Below are 23,342 nucleotides of genomic sequence, written 5' to 3'. Positions count from 1 at the left end.
ATACTTCAGTGTTTATACTTCAGTGAAAGTTGCCCTTTTTAAAAAAATAGACTTTATTTTTTAGAGTTGTTATAAGTTCACAAAAAAAGGAGCAGGAAGTACAGAGTTCCCATAAACTCCTTGCTCCAATGATGTCTTATTTATTTTTTATTTTATAGCTTTGTCCAATTACTAATATTGCAACATGCCAGGAATATGATTGTATTTGAAACATTTTTCATGTTTTACTTTATTATGCTTTTTTCCAGAAAAAATAAACAGGTTTATTTGTAATTGTTAGAAAATTGAAGTCCTGAAACTTGTTCACTGAAACATTCTGACTTGCATTAATGCTGTATTTCACCACATTTATATTAAAAATTCACACACAAATGAAAATGGAAAAACTGCCAATACCTGATTTCTGTCCCCTATGTTTCCACTTGCAGTCATATACTTAGGTACCTTTTGATCTCATGGGGGAGAAAAAAATCTAACATTCAGAACTAACAGTAACAGGAAGAATGTAATTTTTTTTTGAGAATGAAATGTTTCCCATCATAGTGGATTGTTTTTTTTTTCAGAATATTATGGGGGTACAAACATTTTGGTTACATGTAATGCCTTTGCCTTGCCCAAGCCAGGGCTACAAGTGTGCCCTTCCCCATACAGTGCACCCTGCATCCATTAGTTGTGAGTTTACCCCCCCACCTGACTGGCACCCCATGAATATTACTACCATGTGAGCACCTTAGTGTTAATCAGTTAGTGCCAATTTGATGGCGAGTGCATGTATTGCTTGTTTTTCCATTCTTGTGATACCTCACTTTGAAGGATGGGCTCCAGTTCTATGCAGGATAATATAAGAGGTGCTAGATCACCATTGTTTTTTGTAGTTGAGTAGTATTCCATGGTATACATATACCACATTTTATTAATCCACTTATGTATTGATGGGCACTTGGGTTGTTTCCACATCTTTGCAATTGTGAATTGTGCTGCTATAAACATTCGGGTGCAGATGTCTTTTTTATAGAATGTCTTTTGTTCTTTTGGGTAGATGCCCAGTAATGGGATTGCTGGATCAAATGGTAGATCTACCTGTATCTCTTTAAGGTATTTCCATATTGCTTTCCACAGAGGTTGTACTAGTTTGCAGTCCCACCAGCAGTGTATGAGTGTTCCTATCTCTCCACATCCATGCCAGCATTTGTTGTTTTGGGACTTTTTGATAAAGGCCATTCTCACTGGAGTTAGGTGATATCTCATTGTGGTTTTGATTTGCATTTCCCTAATGATTAGAGATGTTGAGCACTTTTTTATATGTTTGCTGGCCATTATCCTGTCTTCTTCATAGTGGATTCTTAAGCACGTTCTTTACATATGTGATGTGCTAGCTGGATGTCTTTTCGCATAATTGTTACACATTTCGTATGGATAGCACACGGGTGGGTGGTGTCTTCAAAGAGGCCAACCAGCTAGGCCTCACCTGCCTCCTGTAAAGCACCAACAGGTGTGCTCTGGAAGTCCAGATCTGTGTGGAAGTCCAGGGCAATTTCACGCACCAGACGCTGGGAAGGAACTTTAGTTGCTTCACCCCTCCAGTAGAGGGCGCACGCTTGCTAGCGGCTTTTGTAGCCAGTTGCCTCCTGGGTGCTTTACCGCCGGTGGATTGGCGAGCAGTCTGCTTTCCACAAATTGTCGTTTACCCCTCTGCTCTTTGGTTGGAGTTTGGCAAGCTGGAGGCGTCGCTGGCGATGGAGACCCGCGCGGCGGTGGCCCGCTTCGTGCGCACTCGTCATCAAGCCAAGGTTTGGGGCGCCAAGAGGGACGTGGGGATTGGGGCGGGGGAGCGGAATAGATGCGGGGGGTGAACGCCCGGCCTGCGGGCATCTCGGGGCCGGGAAGGGGCTTATTCAGCTTTAATTCGCCATCTTGAGGCTGATGACGCCTGACTCTACACTCCTAGCCTAGGCTTCCTTCCCTCCTTGTGCACACAGCGGTCTGATGGTCGTAATTTAGATGTTCTGCTGACCTTTCCAACCCAACATGTCTATGAATGGGAATCAGAATCTTGTTCCCCTCCTTACAACCGGCTTGTCCCTTTTTGTTTCCCATCTCCGTGAAGGTTGTACCATTCACCCAGTTACTCAAGCCCCGTATCTCGACATTGATTGTCCTCATCTTTCCTTTCTCACCAAGCACATTCTGAATAATTGTTATGTCTTGCTCCTAAATTCTACCCTTATTCCTGCTATCATTGCTCCACTTCAATCTCATCATTCCTGGCTTGGATTATTGTAACAGCCTCCTAGGTCCTCAGCTTCTATTCTTGTTCAAATCGAGTTCTTTTCCAAAGCCTAAGTGATCCTTTTAAAATGCAAATCTGACCTTGTTCTGCTGCTCAAAACCTCTTTGAGGCTTCCCTTACCTCCAGGAAAAAACCCCCAAGATCTTAACTGATAGATCCCTGCCCATCTTTCCAAAACCATCTCCTATTGTTCCCCAGCACTATTTTCCCTCCAGCTTTCTTGACTGGGACCTCTTCAAGAGGTAGGGTAGTTTAGTGATTAAGAGCACAGATTTAGGTGCAACTCAAGGCTTCCCCAGCTGGGGCAGGTTGTACTTAAACTCTCTGAGTCTCACCTTCTTTATTTGTAAAAAGTGGTAACCTAACTCCTTCCTAGGATTATTATAAAAAGGAACTATGATAATGTTGGCAAAATGCTTGGCATAGAGTAAGCATTTAGTAGGCAGTGATGTCTTGTTAACATCTGGCCGTGCTATTCCATTCCTCACTCATTTTGCATAGCGCCCTCCCTTGTCTTTTGAATTCTTCTATGTAGCAATTACTTTTAACTGCCTACTATATGCCTGCATCCTTCTAGAAGCTGAAGGAATTATTGGTGAAGTGGAACGACATTCTGATCCAATTAATTCCTCTGTATGTTTCAATTAATTCCTTCGCTATGCTGCCTTTTTTACCTTCCTAAGGACTAGGCTTTGTGCTATCATTTCCTCTTGAATATTATTGTAATTCCTTTGTTTCCCTTATCAATTTATCATGCTAAAGAGTTACTGATTACTAATGGACTCTGCTGTTGGATTGTTGCGTAGGGACTGTATTTTATCAATATGTGTACATTCAATGCCTAACAGTGTTTGATAATCATTCATTTAAATACATAGAGTGCACACACAGATGTTCAGTGAATGTTTCTTGGATGAAAATAAAAATACCCCATATATAGTTTTATTTCATTGTTTAGTATAAGTACACAGTATTTCAGTTCCCTTTGGCTTTTAGGGCTATCCTAGGAAACTGCCTTCTAATTCAACTTGTTTTTACAGGAAACAAGGCACATTTGAATTCAAATAACAAACTTTAAAATGAAGCTTTGGAGTCTAATTCTTTTTTTTGTTGTTGCTGTTTTTTTTTGTTTTGTTTTGTTTTTTTTGAGGCAGAGTACATACCACTCTGTCACCCTGGTTAGAGTGCCGTGGAGTCAGCCTAGCTCACAGCAACTTCAAACCCCTGGGCTCAAGCGATCCTCCTGCCTCAGCCTCCCGAGTAGCTGGGACTACAGGCATGTGCCACCATGCCCGGCTAATTTTTTCTATATATTTTTAGCTGTCCATATAATTTCTTTCTATTTTTAGTAGACACGGGGTCTCGCTCTTGCTCAGGCTGGTCTCGAACTCCTGAGCTCAAACGATCCGCCCGCCTCGGCCTCCCAGAGTGCCAGGATTACAGGTGTGAGCCACCGCGCCCGGCCTGGAGTCTAATTCTTTGTAACTTGGGATCTGCTTTTCTAGTGTGAGAAAATTCCATGCCAGGAGCATTGCAAAGATCTGGCCTGATAACCTTACATTATTTTTATTTCTATTTCCATGTTTTAAGATTTTGTCAAAATCCATTTTTAAAGTGCTGGCCTTTTTACTGGCTTTTATGACTTTTTTTTCAAAATATTATGGGAATGCAAACATTTTGGTTACATGGATTGCTTTTGTACAGTTTGAGTCAGAGTTATAAGTGTGCCCATCACCCAGATAGTGTTCATTGTACCAGTTAGGTGTGATTTTACCCATCCCCTCCTCCCCTGCTTGATTTCCGTTGACTTTTACTTCCATGTGTACACATAAGTGTTGATCGATTAGTTCTAATTTAATAATGAGTAAAGTTTATTTCTTTCAATTACATATTTTCTGCTATGTGCTCATTGAGTGCTTGTTTTGACAATTTTTTTTCTTTTTTTTTTTCATTCTTTCTGCAGGCTTCCTTCCCTGGGAACCTGCATTTGGTTTTGGTTTTACGTCCTACCAGTTTTCTTCAACGAACTTTCACAGACATTGGATTTCGATTCAGTCAAGAGGATTTTATGCTCAAATTACCGGTAAGAGTATATTATTTAAAATCTTTGTCCCTTTAATTCTCATGAAGACTTTGTGCCATGCTGTTTATATTTTACATGTGCCCACATAGCATTTAAAAGAAAAAATAAAATTTGTCTTTCAAAAATGTAGATTAGAAATGTTCAAGTCTTCTACTTCTGTTTAGAAAGGTATAGATTCATCAGTATATTACAAAGCAATTCCTTTTGAAAAAGATGTATGTCATGTATTATATGTATGTGTATATATGTATGTATGCATGCGTATATGTATGTATGTGTATATAATCAGGACATTTTAGTAAAAATGAGTGTGTGTTTTATGTATTAGAATTCCCATGAGCTTACATCCTGAGCTAGTTCAGAGTACCATGCTTTTTTTTATTTTTTATTTTATTTTTTATTTATATATTTTTTTGAGACAGTCTTACTGTTGCCCCAGGTAGAGCGCAGTGGTATCATCATAACTCACTGCAACCTCAAACTCTGGGGCTCAAGCGATCCTCCTGCCTCAGCCTCCCGAGTAGCTGGGACTACAGGCACCCTCCACCACACCTGGCTAATTCTTATATTTTTAGTAGAGATGGACTCTTGCTCTTGCTCAGGCTGGTCTAGAACTCCTAAGCTGAAGCGATTTCTCCCACCTTGGCCTCCCAGAGTGCTAGGATCATAGGCGTGAGCTACAGTGACCAGCCCTCTTGTTTTTTGAAAGATGTTTTTATATGTGTTTAGGGTTGGGAATAGAGTACTCATAAATTTTAATACTTTTGAAAAGATAAATTCCTCCTGGTAAATTATAACTTAGTACATAAAGTCATTTTACTTTGTTGTGGGTGTAGCATTCTTTCAGAAGCTTGACCATAACAATGCAAACTTTTAGATGAAGGAGAATTAGGTGTTTTGGTTTCTATGGAGATTGATTTTGCTTTACAGAAAAATCTTTTGTAAAGAAAACTGTTATTACCTGAAGAAGGTAGTGCATACAGGTGTGGGGTCATGTACAGGAGAGAATTATTAAGAACCATTTCTAAAAGCTAACTTTCTGCTAAATATATGCTAAAGTTCATTTTACAGTTTAATGGAGGGATGCCATGAAGGGCAGTTAACAGTATCTTTCTTGCTTATTTATATAGGTTGTTATGCTGAGCTCAGTTAGTGATTTGCTGGCATACATTGATGACAAGCAATTAACCCCTGAGTTAGGCGGCACCTTGCAGTACTGCCACAGTGAATGGATCATCTTCAGAAATGTATGTTGTTTTTGCCCTTACTGTAGAGCCTATAGTTCTTCATGTTAGCTTTTGCATCTAGTTCTAGAAATTTTTCCTATTTGAAAAAAAAAAAACAAAACAGATTTCTGGGGCTCTTAATTTTCAATACATATATAATTCAACATCTTGATTTTCTTCCATAGGAAATATCTAGAAACGACGAAGAGTCACTGAGGATGGCAATTGAAGGAGGGGCCTAGGGAATAAGGAGATCATACTCTGCCCACCCCCTCCTGTGGCCATGTAGTAACTTGAAGAAACAAAGGGTTTGGGGTTCAAATCCTGGCAGTGCTGATTTTAGCTCTATGACCTTGGACAATATCCATAATCTCTGAGTCTTAGTTTTCCCAACTATAAAATGGAAATAATAGTACCTTACCTCATAGGGATCTTGGGAAGATTAAATGGGATAACAAATGTAAAATGTTTGGCACAGTGCCTAGCAAATGGCAAACCCTCAATAAATGCAAGTATATTATTATTCTTATCTTAGTGATGCCCCTGGGGCAGTTAGATTTGTAGCAGAGTCCTTTTGTTGTAGAAATTTACAAATAGGTGAAGAAGGCCTTGCCACCTCCCAGGTGTGAGTCTGTGGTATAATTATCTTGATTTCAAATCCCAGAGATATGGGACCCCTTCTGAAGAAAATAATGATGTTTCATTAAATCAGGGTTCCATTTTACTCATCCCTATTCTTCATCCAACAGTTCATTCAATAGTGCATTCATTCAACAATTCATTCATGTGAAGATGTGTTGTCAAAAGTAGCAATGTCTAGCCTTTAATAATCTATAAAGCTATAAATAAAAAAGCTGTATGGTAAACAGATGGTTCGTATGGTCTCTACATTTTGCCCTTCTTTCTGTGAATAATTGATTCTGGAAACAAAATAAACAACAAAACCTTGCCATTTTAGGGCAACAGAGCCTTTGGGACCACAATTCTAAATCTGCAGCACCTGAAATGAATTGTTGTGACTAGTTGTTCTTCCATTACCTTAGACCATCACCTTGTGTGGAATGCTAATGCTTGTTCATAAGTGATAATAAATATAAAGTGACTTTGATGTTCTCATCTCTCTTCAGAAGTGCAGTTATTATAAAACATTTTTATCAGTTACAGAGTTTATAGGGTAAGGAAAACACTCAATGGCATAAAACAAATTACTCAGTACATGGCATCTTTAAGAAATAGTTTTTATCAGTGTCCAAGAAATAAGTAAAGAGATTTAGATAAAAGACATTTAGGAAGACTCTTAACATTGCTTTGGTTTCTTAGAGGCTAGATGCAAAGTTGGAGTTGATTGCCAAGGGCAATGCCAAATTTCCCTAGCAGAGGAGAGTTCATAGTATATGTGTTTGCTGTTATACCCAAATAAATACAATTACTGATCCAGGTTTTGATAAGCTAGCAGAGTTCCCATTGAATTAAAAGATTCACTGACTCTTTGCAGGCTATAGAAAATTTTGCCCTCACAGTGAAGGAAATGGCTCAGATGTTACAGTCCTTTGGAACTGAACTGGCTGAGACAGAACTACCAGATGATATTCCTTCAATCGAAGAAATTCTGGCAGTTCGTGCTGAAAGGTATCATCTGTTGAAGGTATGTCTGATAGAGTGGACAAACTAAAGTTTCCCATGGTTTTTCTTTTTCTAGAGATGTGTTTAGTGTGTCCATTTCACACTGGTTATTGCATAAGGGGTGATAAAAGACATTTTTATATAAACTATAAAAATAATACTTTATAAGAGAAGAATGTATTGGGTATGTTGAACCCAAGTGTCCCCTTTGTAAATGGTGCATTATCTTGAGAAGTTGTTTATTTGTAAATAGAATAGTTACAGATGCTCCAGAGTAAGAAATCTCCAGTCTTTTTTTTTTTTTTAACCTAGTAGTGCACCACATAAGGTGTTTCGGCATATATGACAGTTTTCCCCTAAGAGTGTAATACTGAATTTTTGTCATGCCTTTTCTATGTTTAGATACACAAATACTTACCATTGTGTTACAGTTGCCTGCAGTATTCAGTACAGTAACATGCTGTACAGGTGTGTAGCCTAGGGGTAATAAGACTATACCATATAGATTTGTGTAAGTATACTGTAATGTTTGTAGTATAATGAAACCTAATGGCGCATTTCTCAGAACATATCCCCATTATTAAGCAATGCATGACTGTTTTCTTTATCTTATGGAAAAGCCCTCTCCTTTGGAAATCAAGGCTGAGAATCAAGAGTGCTCTCTTTTAACCTCCACTTCAGATACAGCATGAAATGGGAGAAGGAGAACCTGAAGAGTCAGGAGGCGTAGTTTCATGTCCCATCTCTGCCGTGAACTGGCATTGTGACCAAGGCCAACAATGCACAATTGACTACAAGTTCTCTTCTCCGCAGAGTACTAGTTCTTGATGTTTTCTACAGTAGCCCAGAAATGGCAAATTGATTTTGTTCTCCTACCCAGTTCTCTCTGGAATGTTGTGTTGTGAAGAATTCTGAGGCACAGTTCAGGCAATTAGCAAGTACTTTCGGATCCACTTTCCTCAAAAAGTTTAAGAACCATCTGAATGAGCACCAGGCACCCATATATAACTCGTCTTCTTCATCTGATAATAGACATGCTGGCAGATTCAAGTGCTATGTAGAGATATATGTTTAAATTAAAAAAAGAAACTGAATTTTTGAATTACAATCTAAAAGCAAAACTCTGTCCAAGGAAAGAAAGCTCTGTCCCTCACAAACTGTGTTCTTGGGCAATTTGCTTACTGGGTTTTTTTTTTTTTTTTGAGACAGAGTCTCACTCTGTTGCCCAGGCTAGAGTGAGTGCCATGGCGTCAGCCTAGCTCACAGCAACCTCAAACTCCTGGGCTCAAGCGATCCTCCTGCCTCAGCCTCCCGAGTAGCTGGGACTACAGGCATGCACCACCATGCCCGGCTAATTTTTTTTTTCTATATATTTTTAGTTGTCCAGCTAATTTCTTTCTATATTTTTTAGTAGAGACGGGGTCTCGCTCTTGCTCAGGCTGGTCTCGAACTTCTGACCTCGAGCGATCCTCCCATCTCGGCCTCCCAGAGTGCTAGGATTACAGGCGTGAGCCACCGCGCCCGGCCAATTTGCTTACCGTTTTTGAGTTCCAATTTCCTTGTCTGTACAATGGGGCTGATGATGATGGTGGTGATATATGCATACCTTGTAGGGGTGATGTGAGGGTGAAATGAGGTAAGTATGTGATGTATGTACAACAATGTTTGCTACGTAGTTGGCACTTCATAAATATAAGCCCTTAATGTTTATGTTCTTACTCATACTGGTGGTGGTATCATAGAACCTGTTCCTAGAAAAATACATGTACACCCAAACTTTGGCTTACAATTTCAGGGGGCTCTTGGATCTCCTGAAGGAGGTCTTAGATCACCCTTAGATGCCTAAGGAAGGTCTATGTCCTTAGATCATTCTCTAAGGTTAAGGTCTTCTGAGTAGAGAAATACTTCCTGATGAATTAACTAAGTCCAAATGTGAAGTAAAATAAGACTTAATGCAGGGAGTGATTGGTAACAATTAGGGATAAGTAGAAAAGGCATCTAACTGTATCTGAATATGCATTCAATATTATTTGTAATTATATGCTTTCTAGTGTGAGTCTTGATTGCGCTACTACTGCTTTATTTGAGCATTTTAAAAGTATTAACAGAATAGAATGGAAGGAATTGGAACTTTCTACCAGTAAGAAAGAGGCTAAAAACAGAGCACATGATACTCCTGCCTGTAACTGTTATAAAAATTGTGATTGCAACATCCATCTCCAAGACAGGGGCTTCTTGGGTCCTCACAACTTTTGGATTCTGTGGTACTGAAGTATTCCTTGATTTATCAGATAGCTATGAAAGCAAAGGGCATTCTAGACTGGTATTTCTGTTCAGTGAGCTATGGGCGTATGCTCCCGTCTTATCACATCATTCAGGTGAGATTGCTAATTGGCTGATGCATCCTGTTTTGCTTATGGATAGGATGATATTACAGCTGTAACCAAAGAAGGAAAAATTCTGCTAACAAATCTGGAAGTGCCTGACACTGAAGAAGCTGTCAGTTCAAGACTAGAACGTCGTCAGCAAATAACTGGTGACTGGCAAACTATTAATAAGTGAGTACTCCCTTTTTGGCTTAGAGTTACTTATTTTATATTTTTGAAAGGGAATCATACATTTTTACTGCAATCTCTTAAGTGTGAAAGTACTCCTGGACCTCTGGAAATCTGAGATCTTCCTGGGTTGTCCCACAGAGATTAGTTTGCTTGTAGAAGAGGTTCTGTGGACTTTGATTGTTTCTATGTGAACCAAGTGTCATAGGCTATGACTTTTCCTGTAATTCTTAATGTCCAGACCAGATTTATCTACATACTTACAAAACAGATGGTTTTTGAGGAACTCTTTGACTTTTCTTTGTTAAGATTGCTGACTCAAGTACGTGATATGGAAATAGCTTTTGATGGATTTTGGGAAAAACATCAATTAAAAATGGAGCAGTATCTGCAACTATGGAAGTTTGAGCAGGATTTTCAAGAGGTCAGTTAAAACATTTCTTTATACATTTCTTTTCATCATGCCAGAGTTTCTTACTCCTTGATCATCAGAAATCCAGTCTTGCAAGATGCCCGTTTATGCTTATAGAGAGGACAAAAGGAGGCAAGTATAAGTGAACCTTGATTTAGACTAAAGAAAACCACCACTAAAATTCCAAGACTTCTACTTGTTTGTCTCACTCATTTCCTATGAGCAAGTACTTAAGTGCCAACATATATGACAGGGACAAGGTTTCTCTGTACCTTGAGGTTTGTATTCAGATTTATTGTAGGTCTAAAGTACATTCAGGCTATGGGATAGCATTCTAAGAAAATAATACCAACTTCCTTCTTGGTTTTTAAATATCGTATCCCTGTGCTGATCATATTTAATATGATCTAACAAACTTTTTTTCTGATCCAGGAATTTATTTCTATGTAAAACCTGACAGATGAAATTAAATCAAGTTTAGTTACATATAAATGATTACAAGAATATTCCAGTAGGACCTTCCTGGAAAATATCATATATAGTCAAGGCACATAGATTTAGTTTCTTCCATTTCTTTTGCAGTCATGTTCAAGTTCTTCACAGTATCTTTCATAGTGTGGACTTTACCAAGGAAAACTCACTTTTCTCTCTTGCATGTGCTCAGTTTGTTTCTTGCCTATGAATGGCTTGCTTGCTTGGTATTTCATTTGCTGTAGCAGAATTAGGTTTGGGAGAAACACTGCATTCTGGACATAGAGCTCAGTCACTACCAGCCCTTTCCCTGCTTTGATTCAAACAGCTTTTGAAATACCATGTTCTCCATGAAACGGTCCTTAAGGAAAGGATAGATCAAATTGTTCTTGGTCCTTTCAGTTATTTGTGTTTCTGCCCCCGCCAACTGAGTACACACAAAATAGCACTTTTCCTGGATATTGTGCATATACCTACATGTTAATTTGTATCCATATTAAATTCTTGTCCTGTGGTTGTGTTCTGTTTCCCCAAGTCATTGATTGCTATCTTTAATCAGTATTATTTGTCTTAGATTGTAACCTCACTGGCATGGGCTGTATCTCATAGTGATGTGGACAGGTCCTGTATGTTTAGGAGCTTACATTTTTTTAAAAAACAAAAACTTATTTGGAAATTCAAACTCACAGAAAAGTTACAAACGTAAGAAAAATGGAAACACCCACATACCTTCTCCCCAGATTCACTTATTGATAATGTCTCATTTGCATTATCATTTCTATTCCCTCCCTCATATATATTTATATATGTGTATATATATATATATGTATATATACAGATAATATCTTTCTGACAAATAATGTATTTTCTGACCCATTTCAGAGTAAGTTATATACATGATGGCCCTTTCCTTCTAAATACTTGTTTTTTTCTAATAATAGAAATATTGTCTTACATAACCACAGTACAGTTGTCAAATTTAGTACATTTAACAATTATGCAATACTTTTATATTATCTGCCATTGATATTCCAATTTTGTCAATTGACTCGATCAAGTCTTTTATAGCATTTCTTTTTACTCCAGAACAGGATCCTATCTAGGGGCCAGTCTTGCATGAAGTTGTCATATCTCTTCAGTCTCCTTGAATAGAGAACATTTCCAAGGCCTTTGTCTTTTTTGACGCTGACATTTTGAAGAATACAGTCCTTTTTGAAATAAAATGTTCTTCATGTAGAGTTTGCTAACTTCTCATGGTTATATTTAGTAGTATAACCAGCTAGAATACCACATCAGTGATGTGCCTTTCTCGAGGTATCACATCTAGAGGTAAATGATGCCCACCTGCCCCTCATTATTGATGTGGATTTTGATTACTCAGGATGTTCTTAAATTTCTCCAATGTAAAGTTACCCCCCCCCTCCCCCCACACACTTGTAACTAGTGAGAAATGTGTCGGGAGAAAATTTAAGGTCATGCAAATATCCTGCTCCTCATCAAAATTTCCCCATAGATTGAGTATTAGTTGATGATTTTTGCTTGGACCAGTCTTTACTATGATGGTTGCAAAGTGATGATTGTTCAGGGTCAGTGTCCATCCACGTTTACCAGTCCCTACTAAGCATTCTACTGAAGGAAGGGCCTTCCCTTCTCCCCATGTATTTGTTTAATTCATAGATTCCTAGTTTTTTGATGGCTTATAATTCATTAATGTTCTTAACTATTTTGGTGTTTCAAACTGCTACTATATCCTTGTGACATGTTCCAACAATTTTTAAAATTCCCTTACTTACTTTCTGGTATAAAGAGATATTCCAAGCTAATCTTGTACTTATTCTGCCTCAGCCCTGGTACTTATCAGCCATTTCCCTGAGGAGCCCTGTTTTTTTTTCCCCCTGGGAAATAGTATTAAAGATCAGTATCTGGGTGCCAAGTGTGCTCATTGCTGCTGGACGGTCTTTGCTTCTAGGACCACTCACGCTAGACCTGGTGACTATCTATACATGTATACACACATATCCATACTTACATGTATACATACATGCAAATGCATGTCCACATATGTATACCTGCACTTGTACATGGTGATCTTTTATAAATCATGAGAACACACTGATACCTAAGAGTGTGTTTATTATATCTATTTTTGTGAATAAAATAACTGAAAATATTTTTCCATATTGGCATTCTTATTTAATAGCATTTCCTATAAAACTTGATCATAAAGGGAAAAGGCTTAAGAATTTGTATGTTTTAAAATCTCTTTATTTCCTATTTTTAGCTCGTGACTGAAATTGAATTTCTATTAAACCAGCAAGCAGAGCTGGCCGATGTAACAGGGAATATAGCTCAAGTAAAACAAAAAATAAAAAAGTTGGAAAACTTAGATGAAAACTCTCAGGTAAGATTATGTTTTTGAAGTTTGCTATATTTATGGAGTAGAGTGATTATATTTTAGTGGGACTAGGCAGTACAAACCCTTACTATTAATCTCTCACAGCAGTATTCTGTACTGTAGGCACCATGATAGGAGTCTATATTCTGTGTAGTTCCATGTGGGCCAGGGGTAACACTGCACATATGTCATGTAGTTGGAAATGAGCCCTCTGAGATAAGGGTGTGAACTGTTTCAAGCCCACCAGTAGGAAAAAAGAGCATAAAATCATTTTGGAGAAGCTAGAAAAATGTCTATCAGAATGATATTTGTTGCTTAGAAATGACGGGAACATACAAGAACATAATTCCTTAAATGCCCACTATGTGATACGTGCAGCTGAACCAAATGTAGACTCACAGACAGATCTACTTAGTCTTACTAGCTGTGTGACCTCAGGTAAACTGATTTCTAAGCCTCAATGTCCTCATCTATAAATTGGTAATAAAATGACCTACTTTGCAGAACAATTGTGAGGATTCATTTAGATGTATATAAATCATCTAGCACAGCATCTGGGATGTATAGTAAGTACTCAAAAGAGTACTTACACCTGCTAGTCTTGAAGCTTATGGACTCATAGCTGTAATACTTAAACCCTAGCTTTGCTCTCCTGTCTTGTATGTGAGAGCAAGGCTGTGCTTTTAAAGAGGAATTCTCAGCAAACAAATAGATTTGTGGGTGAACCACAAGCATGTACAAACAAAAATTGAGAGGCAGAAGTTGTGGTAACTGGTTCCGGAATTATGCTTGTAGATGACTGTGATTGTGGGGCAATTTACATATCCTTATGGTATAATAGAAAGAGAAGGCAAACTGGCTTGGAAACTGGGGTGGGGGGGGCTTTGATATTTTTTATTTTTAATTTCTAATGATAAAAAACATAACATAAAATTTGCTATCTTAATCATTTTTAAGTGTTCAGTTCAGCAGTGTTAAGTATATTCACGTCATTGTGCAACAGATCTCCAGAACTTTTTCATCTTGTAAAACTGAAACTCTATACCCCTTAAACACCAACTCTTCGTTTTGCTTTTTTTTTTTTTTGAGACAGAGTCTCACTCTGTTGCCCGGGCTAGAGCGAGTGCCATGGCATCAGCCTAGCTCACAGCAACCTCAGACTCCTGGGCTTAAGCGATCCTCCTGCCTCAGCCTCCCGAGTAGCTGGGACTACAGGCATGCGCCACCATGCCTGGCTAATTTTTTCTATATATATTTTTAGCTGTCCATATAATTTCTTTCTATTTTTAGTAGAGACGGGGTCTCGCTCTTGCTCAGGCTGGTCTCGAACTCCTGAGCTCAAACAATCCGCCCGCCTCTGCCTCCCAGAGTGCTAGGATTACAGGCGTGAGCCACCGCACCCGGCCAACTCCTCATTTTAATCTTGGTTTTCCTACTAGCTAGATAGGCTAGTCACGTCTTCCTTCTGGTCTTCAGTTTTCTTTATTTTACCTTGACAGACATTTCCTGAGCTTGCACTATGTTTCAGTTACTACACAGGGGCGGGGGGAGTCAGCAGTTGACAGAGTGGAGGCCACTAAGACCCCTTTTGACATGGAAACCCTGTGATGTTCACATCAGGTGCATGATGACCGATAAGATTTCTCGGGCCAAGATGATATGAAATACATTAGTTTTCATTCGGCTGGTGTGTACCTCATTTGACATATGTGGTTCTGTTCTAAATCCATACATACCAGGAGAAACAAATCTCATCCACATTCTGGGCAGGATGGTTAATTTTCAGTTTCTGGAACCAGAAATGCATGAGCTTCTGATGATATCGCTGCTGCAGCTAATTATTGGAACTGTAAGCTTTTATTTTTTTTTTGCAGCCTGTAGAAGTGTGATGTCAAATTGTATTTTTGTCAATATATCTACCTTGCTCAAACAATTTGCTTCTTAATTATTTTCTTCATTTTTCTTCTATACAAAGATCATTCAGTCATTGTTTCCTTTCTTTCTTAAAATCAGGATCTGTTAGCAAAGGCCCGATTTGTGGTATTACATGGACACAGGCTTGCTGCAAATCACCATTATGCACTTGATTTAATTTGCCAGAGGTGCAATGAGCTACGTTACCTTTCTGATATTTTGGTTAATGAGATCAAAGCAAAACGGATACACCTCAGCAGGACCTTCAAAATGCATAAACTCCTCCAGCAGGTAGTGTGATGGGAAATGATCCATTTCTGAAAAAGAATATACATTTTTTTCCCTGGGTCCTCCTGGCCTGAAATACTCTGTCCTTATGCCCCATGGTACATCTTTTATCTTCTCAGAGGTTATAGGGGTCAGGGTCTGGTATAGCTTTGGAATTAAATTTGTAAGAAGTCTGAAGGACTGAGTTTAATTACAGTTTTTCAATCCATCTACCTATGTGCTATTTATGGAAGATCCAGTATAGTATGGATTTTGCACTCTCTGTTCTACATATTGGGATTGTGCTGGTAACGTTTTGGGTACATGTCTCAAGCCTCTACTGGTGACAATTTGTACTCAGAATACTTTTAAAGTCCCACAGTACATTTTTCTAAAAGCCTGAAACTCCTTCCATGTTTCATAGTATAGAACTAAAAAATTAAACTGCCACTAGAAAATATTCCTCCATGGCTTGTGGGTATGACCCCTTCCATGATTAGGCAATAAATTGACAGGTTGCTCCACAGATCTAGTCTTAACGGTGGAATGTAAAACAAAAGTATCACTTATAGACATCACATCTGAACATAAACATTTTCAGTCTGTACATCTCTGGTAAAGAAACCTTTATTCTTGTCCTTGGCAGTCATCAAGTGTTTATATTACACTTTATGTTTTGCTAGGAGTTTCGTATTTCAGTTATTGATTTTGGGAAAATAACATGCAACTAAAAGTGTTAGTTTTGAGATGATAGTTGGACTCCTGCTGGAGAATAAATTACTTGTTATGAAATAAATGCAGTGCTCCCCACCCTTGGCCGTGCGACAGCAATACCTGTGGAGCTCTGTGAAAGTAAAAATGCCCAGCTTATAGCCCACAGCTACTGAATGAGAATTTTGGGGGCAGAACCCAGATATCTTTATTTCTTAACAGCTCTGAAAACAATTCTGACTCACAGAAGCCAGGGCTGATAACCACTCTCTTAATGGGCCAACATATTTCCTCTTTATGCATTCATGGTATTTTTCTTGATTTTCTCACCAGGCTCGTCAGTGCTGTGATGAAGGGGAGTGCCTTCTAGCTAATCAGGAAATAGATAAGTTTCAGTCTAAAGAAGATGCTCAGAAAGCCCTCCAAGACATTGAACACTTTCTTGAAATGGCTGTACCCTTTATAAACTATGATCCTGAAACCCTACAGTATGAATTTGATGTAATGTTATCTCCTGAACTCAAGGTAGGAAACTTTTTAACTTTTAAATACACAAATTACAAAATAATGGCAGTAGTGTGGGTAAGAGTTTTACTGCCTCATAGCTAACTTTATGTTGGATTGCATATACTCGGCCCTCTTAAGGATTAAGGGGGACAGTAGTGCCACTGTCAAGCATCAAAGAATCCAAAGGTGTAAGCTTGCTATATAATGAAGAGTAATTTCCTTTTTGAGCTCTGACTCCATTGCTTTTATACTCTTCACATTCTGGGAGCTCTCGCACGTATTTTCTTTCACATCCTTAGAGAAAGGATCAAAGCTGTTCTAGAATGTTGGACCTAGTCAAGAGCACTGTACCTCAAACATTTTTCCTTTGTGCTGCGGTGACCACTAACAGATGCTCTGTGGACGTAGATGTGGCTTTCCTACTCAGAGAATGAAGGGGTAAAAATAGGATCTGAGTCTTCTTGAGGAAGGGGGAACAGGCAGAAAAGTTGGTGTCAGCAGGGTAGAGGGCTGTAGGTTAGTTCCGTACTCCCTTCTTGGACATGACATGAAGGACTCTCTTCACATTGGAGATGAGAAAATTTGTGATGCTATTTATGCTCTTAAAATGTGTAGTTGGAGCAGTGTCTAAACCCATGTTTAATTGAAGATCCTAGGAGCTGCTCCAGGAAATCAGAAACATGGTCATGGCAGTAACCAAGTGATTCCCTGGAAGCAACCAAGCTTAACTCTAGCTGCCTCAAAGCACCTAGGAGAGGCAGAGGGTGGTGCTGAGGAGCCTGTTACAACATAGGGAAGTATAAAGAGAGGGTCCTATAGGGTAAAATGTAACAAAGTACTATGCCAATGTTACTCATTTGATTGTTGTTATAACTTGGTGGCTTTCTCATGCTAAACCACAAAGGGTAATATGCCTTCTTTTCCAGCCATTATCCCTTCCAGCCAACAAGGGGGAAATCACTGTATGCAGTGACCAATTTCATGACCACTTGGTAAATTTTTTCCTCAGGTTGTTTTGGTTGAGATCTTGGTTTTATAGCCATGTGAAGAGTGAAGATAATACATCAATCTGTTTTCTGTTACTTTCCTAAATTACTTCTAGCTATATTTTAAACTCCAAAGCTTTTTTGACTGTTTGAGAAATGTAATAGGGTTTGTAATGACCCCATTTCAGAAAATGTTTCATAGAATTCTCATGCAACCTGCAGGTCCAAATGCAGACTATACAACTCAAGCTTGAACATATTCGAAGTATATTTGAGAACCAGCAGGCTGGTTTCAGGAACCTGAGGGACAAGCATGTGAGGCCAATCCCATTTGTGGTACCTACACCCGAAAATTTGATCAGATCTAGAGCTCCATTTTTTTCATCTAAACATGGTAAAATTTATTACATTCACTTTCTCTTTTATTGCTATTGTTTACCTTGTTACTCATGATATAAATACTGAATTCATTCTTCATTGGTGATAAATTAAAATTTTATTTCAGCATCTTTAGTTATGTTTAATTTAAATTCTATTGCACAAGGTAGGAGACAGATTGACATGATGGTAATAGAACACAGTAGACAGTATAATACAGAATGATGAACATCTCAGGACTGAGTACTCTGGCCTTGAAAATGAGTATGAATATTTTACCAGCGTCAAACTCACACTTTTCTTCAGTAGGTGGAGGAAAGCATATGAAATTGGTTTACACATATATGCATATGCTCACACACACATATTTACTACTACTCTAGATAAACTGTTACTTGGTTTTGATAAGTTTCTGCTCAGTAAATGGCTTAGATAATACAATGGGTTGCTTTTTCTAAATAGGTGCTGGTAACTAATTTTGTTGGTAATTTACCATTACAGAGTTCATTTTCTAGTTTTAATCATTATAGACTAATTTTAACCATGTAATATCTATTTGTTTTCAAAGTTTTATGGGAAAAATAATTGTCCTCATAACAGTGTTGAACTATTTTGGAAATTAGATGGCCCTATTGCCTTATGGGTTCTCTTAAGTTGCCTTTGGGTCTGCCTCTTTGGGGAGAGTAATTTGGTCTTTGGGGCCCTAAGTTAGTAGAATGGGTGAACAGGGGACTAAATTCAGTTTCTCTGATCTAAATAGAATCAGAGACTTCATTAGTGCAGGGGAACTGCTTTGAAATTCAGACGAAGCTTCAGCCAAGGATAATGAGCATAAAAATATAGCTCATCCCTAGCATGGATCAGATCACAAAGAGGTGATGAAATCAGATAACGAGGCTAAGGTGATGAAAGTTATATAGTTAATGCTTATGAAATATACAGATATACTCACAAATAAAACTATAAACAATGTCTTAAATGAATAATACTGACTATATGAAGATAGATCGAAGATGCTGGAATAAAAGAGTAAAAAGAACAAAATAAAAAACAATAAGGGGATAAAAACCAATAGCCACAAGAATAAAAATGGAACAGGTTAATATTCTTGAGCAGAATACAGAACTCAGATTTCTGGCTCCATTTACTGGCTGTGTGACCTTGGGCAGTTCACTTAACTTCTGTTTGTTTCCTGATCTGGAAAATAGGGACAACAATACCTGCTAACTTCACTTTGTTGTGAAGACAAAAAAAATAGACTGGAAGCTATAAGAAATAATAAACTGGACTATCCCTTTCCTCCAGTTAAAGCTTCTTAATAGCCCTCTACAAACTCAGCTCTTCTGAAGGTGTTCTTGAAGTGGCACACCTTGTGTTGAGGAACAGGGTTTTGAGGAGACTGTCCAAGACCCACTCAAGTCAGTAGTCACTCAGAGTACATTTTGTTTTGCATTGCTTCACTTTTTTTTCTTTCTGATATTCTTATTTAATGGCGTTACACTTTCTTTCTGCAGTGGGAGTTGGATACTCTTTCTTTCAAGCATGTAAACTTTTTTCGAAAGGTACCCATCTTTATTATATTACTTTTCACCAGTACATTTTCTGAGTTTGTGTTCATGTGAAAAACCAGTTTGGCATCTAAAAACAGTAGCAGTTCATTCTTGCATTCTGCTTGCAAGTAACTTTTTCCTTTTTTTTTTTTTTTTCATAATAACCATCCATTATTTTCTCTCAGTATGACACTTACCTTGGAAAACAACTGTATAAAAAGTAGATTATGCTTCTAATCTCAGTATCTTTCATAAAATGACCACCTGAAAAAGAATAAAGAAAAACAATTGGTAATGTTAAGATGAATCAGGCTTTCTTTTGTTTTAGAGACTCTCATGTCATCCACAATTCAACATTTTTTTGGGAGTAGCTTGGATTTTCTTGAGTTTAAGACTGCCTCATGTATTTATTTATGAGGAAGAGGGCATCTTAATGAATAAGTGGCGTGGATGAATAAGTGATTCTAACCATTATCCATCATGGTTTGTGAATCAAATCAAAGTATTATTTATGCTACAAACCTTGTTCATTTTACCTTATTGCTCTGTGAGTAATGGGGATTGTATTAATAACAATCTGTTCCAATTACTTAAATATTTTAATTGCTAAGCCAAATTTATAAAATTTGGTCAATTCAAAGCACAAGTGTTAGTTTTTCATAAAAATGAGTCAAACTGTTTTTTTTTGTTGTTTTTGGCATCAAATATAATACTGTACCTAACATAGTGCGTGACACCTAGCAGGATGTGTAACAAATATTTGTTGAATTAACGTTGAATACAGAGGGGAGTTATTGAGAGTGGGAGACATTGACAGGGGCAAAATGTAAAATGTAACTCTGTATCTCTAGCCTGGATCTGTCTCCTAAGCATCAGACCTGTGTTTACAATTTGCCTCCTTTTTTTTTTTTTTTTTTTTTTTTTTGAGACAGAGTTTTACTCTGTTGCCCAGGCTAGAGTGAGTGCCGTGGCATCAGCCTCGCTCACAGCAACCTCAAACTGCTGGGCTCAAGCGATCCTCCTGCCTCAGCCTCCTGAGTAACTGGGACTACAGGCATGCGCCACCATGCCGAGCTAATTTTTCTATATATATTTTTTGTTGTCCAGCTCATTTCTTTCTATTTTTAGTAGAGACGGGGTCTCGCTCTTGCTCAGGCTGGTCTCGAACTCCTGAGCTCAAACGATCTGCCCGCCTTGGCCTCCCAGAGTGCTAGGATTACAGGCCTGAGCCACCGCGCCCGGCCAACAATTTGTCTCCTTGAATTTCCCATAGGGAACTCAAACTCAGCATACACCAAATTAACTCATCTCTCTTGTAAACCTTCCTGTCTTCCTCATCTAAGCGAATAGCACTGTGATTTCCCTAGTTGCCCAAACTTGGGACCTTAATTGTTCCTTCTCATACATGTCCTACCTCTGGTCAGAAAAATCCCATGTCGTATGAATTTTCATCTACTAAGTTTACCTCTCAAATCCATCCATGTTTTTCCATTCCCACTGCCATCCTTACTACCACTTCTAGTCCAAGCTAACATCATCTGGTGCCTTGACAACTGCAACAGTTTCCCTGTCTTCCCCATCTCCCCACTTTCTCTTCCTTTTCCTAGGTATCTTACCTTGTAGACTTTGCATGTATTGTTCTCCATCTGGAGCACGATTCCTTTCCCTCTCCCTTTCCCCCTTGCCAGTTTCTATGCCTCCATCAGATTTCCTGTCTCTAGGCCACTTCCTTTAGGTAAGCTTGTCCTCCCTGCCTCTCCTCCTCTCCTGCACTCCTGTTTGGTTAGGTGTTCATGCTATGTGATAATAAGTGCCGCCCCCCCCCCCACGCCCATATTTCTTCTCAGCTTTAGTGTAATTGTCTGTTTTCTGACTCTCTTGCTAGACTGAAAGCTCTGTAAGGGCAGGGAATGTGTGCAATTCATCTTTGTAACCCCTAGCACAGAGCTTAGCCTATAGTGTAGGCACTCAGTCATTTTATATGTATTTCCATTGTTGAAAGAATGAATACATCTACCTTGCTTTTCAGAAAAAGATGTGTTTCTCATAAGCTGTGTATACATTCCTTTTGCATGCCTTAATGTATTTGCAAAGAATTAATTAGCAAAACTAATAATTGCTCCCTAAGTTACCTTTAGAAATAAATTTGAATCTCTGTGTACCAGGTTTCTTTAAAATGGGGCACATCAGTATTTCTTGAGAAATTGATTTTATGTGGCAATACCCACTAAGTTTAATATAATTTATATATGATTATATAAACATGAAGTTTAGATATAAAAATATATTTTAATAAGTGAGAAAGTGAAGTGTAGAGTCGAGGGAACGTAACAGCACATCCTTTCCCTGAGTGTGCCTGACGCTGGCTCCTGCAGAGGCGGGAAGAACAAAAGGTATGTTCCTTTCACGAGGCAAGGTGACCCATTCCGCCTGTGTGGGTGTGACAGCCTTTTCAGCAGCCCTGAGAATTAGGAACTTAAACAATCTAGTCTTTGATTGGACCATGCCCTTGGCTTTGTAAGAACATATGAATTCCTTGCTTAATAGTACAGTGGCTCACTCTTTGTAAACCGAACATTTAAAAAAAATAAAGGTTAAAGCTTTGAATTTTTATGAAGTTTTTAAAAGCATTTTATCATGCTTTGGAAATGTTTTATATAGTCGTTAGAACCATGTGTTCTGACAGTACACTATGTGGATTTGAATACTACTTCTGATTCTTAGGACGAGATATTAACCTTAGTTCCTTATCTATAAAGTGGGGATAGAAGTCATTAGTTACCTCTTAGGGGTGGTTTTGAGGATTAAAAAAGAATTTGCATGCATAGCACTTAGCACAGTGCCTAGTATGTAGGAAGTGCCAGATAAATGTTAGATGCTCTAATTGCTAGGTTAAATTTTGAATTTTTTCAAAATTCTTTTTGATTCAGTTAGTCAACGAGCTACAATCTGATTAAATTTTTATGTGTCAGAGAGAACACTAAATATGCAAATAATTATCAGCACTAACAGCTAGCTGCACGATCAGCAAGGAAGTGAATGTTTGATGAATGAGAGAATGGGCGAGTACGTAGCAAAATCATGCTCAGTAAGAAGTTGAAATCAGGTAGATAGGTCTAACCAATCACTGTCTTCTGTAGTGTGATTTAAAAATACTAATATGAACATGTTGGAATATTAACTCTCTATTTAATAAACATACATGTGTTTTCATTAAAAGTGCTGTCTTTAATTCTGGTTTGAAATTCTTCTTTCATATTTCTCTACCAGGGAAGAAGACTTGGAGACAAAATCAGAGCAACTTAAAAGTAAATATCATTAATTAATTCAAAATTGACTTTATTGCTGTAGTTGCGGAGTCGGTATGGGAGCTTAAACCATATTTTTCATTCACTATGCTAATACGGTGTATTTGAAAGCCTATTTATTCTAAAAGGAAAAAAAAAAGCTGCTGCTGCATTGTGTCTAACTGCCTTACTGGCTTATCTCCAGATATGCCAGCTTCTCAATATGAGCAGTTTCTCAAGTCCTGGCTCGAGTTCAGAATCATTTCTGTAGAACATCTCATATAAGTTTCAGCTTCTCTTTACTACCACCCACATTCACCTGAATAGATCTAAATAAGTGTCGCACCGTTCTACAGAAGGAGCTTTCTTTCACAAGCGATTCCAGTCCTGCAAAGTAAGAAGCACAGAGGAAAGGTTCTAATGGACCTTGTGGAGGCTTACTCTGAGCTCAAAAAAGACATCCATTCATTTCTTTTTTTTTTTAATTTTTCTAGAGATGAAGTCTCACTGTGTTGCCCAGGCTGGAGTGCAGTAGCTAATCCCAGGCACTATCATAGCTCATTGCAGCCTGGAACTCCTGGGTTCAAGCAGTTCTCTCGCCTCAGACTCCCAAATAGCTGGGTCTACAGGCGAGCACCATTGCGTCGGGTCCATTTGTTTCTTGATTGATACAAGATTCCTTCCTTC

At 38.3% G+C, this 23,342-nt stretch overlaps 1 protein-coding gene across 7 annotated transcripts in view; it reads left to right on the top strand.

The window, feature by feature from the left end:
* The window catches only part of MCF2 (MCF.2 cell line derived transforming sequence), a 96,912-nt gene that overhangs the window by 45,177 nt on the left and 28,393 nt on the right, over positions 1 to 23,342 (top strand). For 4 of the 7 annotated variants that reach the window (XM_045538858.1, XM_045538862.1, XM_045538861.1 and 1 more), the window contains 10 exons: positions 4,254 to 4,373; positions 5,504 to 5,620; positions 7,095 to 7,244; positions 9,647 to 9,780; positions 10,087 to 10,201; positions 12,942 to 13,061; positions 15,069 to 15,260; positions 16,281 to 16,472; positions 17,663 to 17,834; positions 22,639 to 22,676. In XM_045538858.1, coding sequence (XP_045394814.1) covers positions 4,254 to 4,373; positions 5,504 to 5,620; positions 7,095 to 7,244; positions 9,647 to 9,780; positions 10,087 to 10,201; positions 12,942 to 13,061; positions 15,069 to 15,260; positions 16,281 to 16,472; positions 17,663 to 17,834; positions 22,639 to 22,676 — 1,350 coding nt within the window. Of the gene's footprint in view, positions 1 to 4,253; positions 4,374 to 5,503; positions 5,621 to 7,094; positions 7,245 to 9,646; positions 9,781 to 10,086; positions 10,202 to 12,941; positions 13,062 to 15,068; positions 15,261 to 16,280; positions 16,473 to 17,662; positions 17,835 to 19,332; positions 19,381 to 22,638; positions 22,677 to 23,342 lie in introns of all 7 variants that reach the window. The other 3 variants (XM_045538857.1, XM_045538860.1, XM_045538863.1) reach the window with 2 other exon arrangements.

This window comes from Lemur catta, chromosome X (assembly GCF_020740605.2).
Source record: "Lemur catta isolate mLemCat1 chromosome X, mLemCat1.pri, whole genome shotgun sequence".
NCBI lineage: Eukaryota > Metazoa > Chordata > Mammalia > Primates > Lemuridae > Lemur > Lemur catta.
The sequence above is the reverse complement of the archived record's forward strand: the minus strand, read 5'-3'. Positions and strand labels throughout refer to the sequence as shown.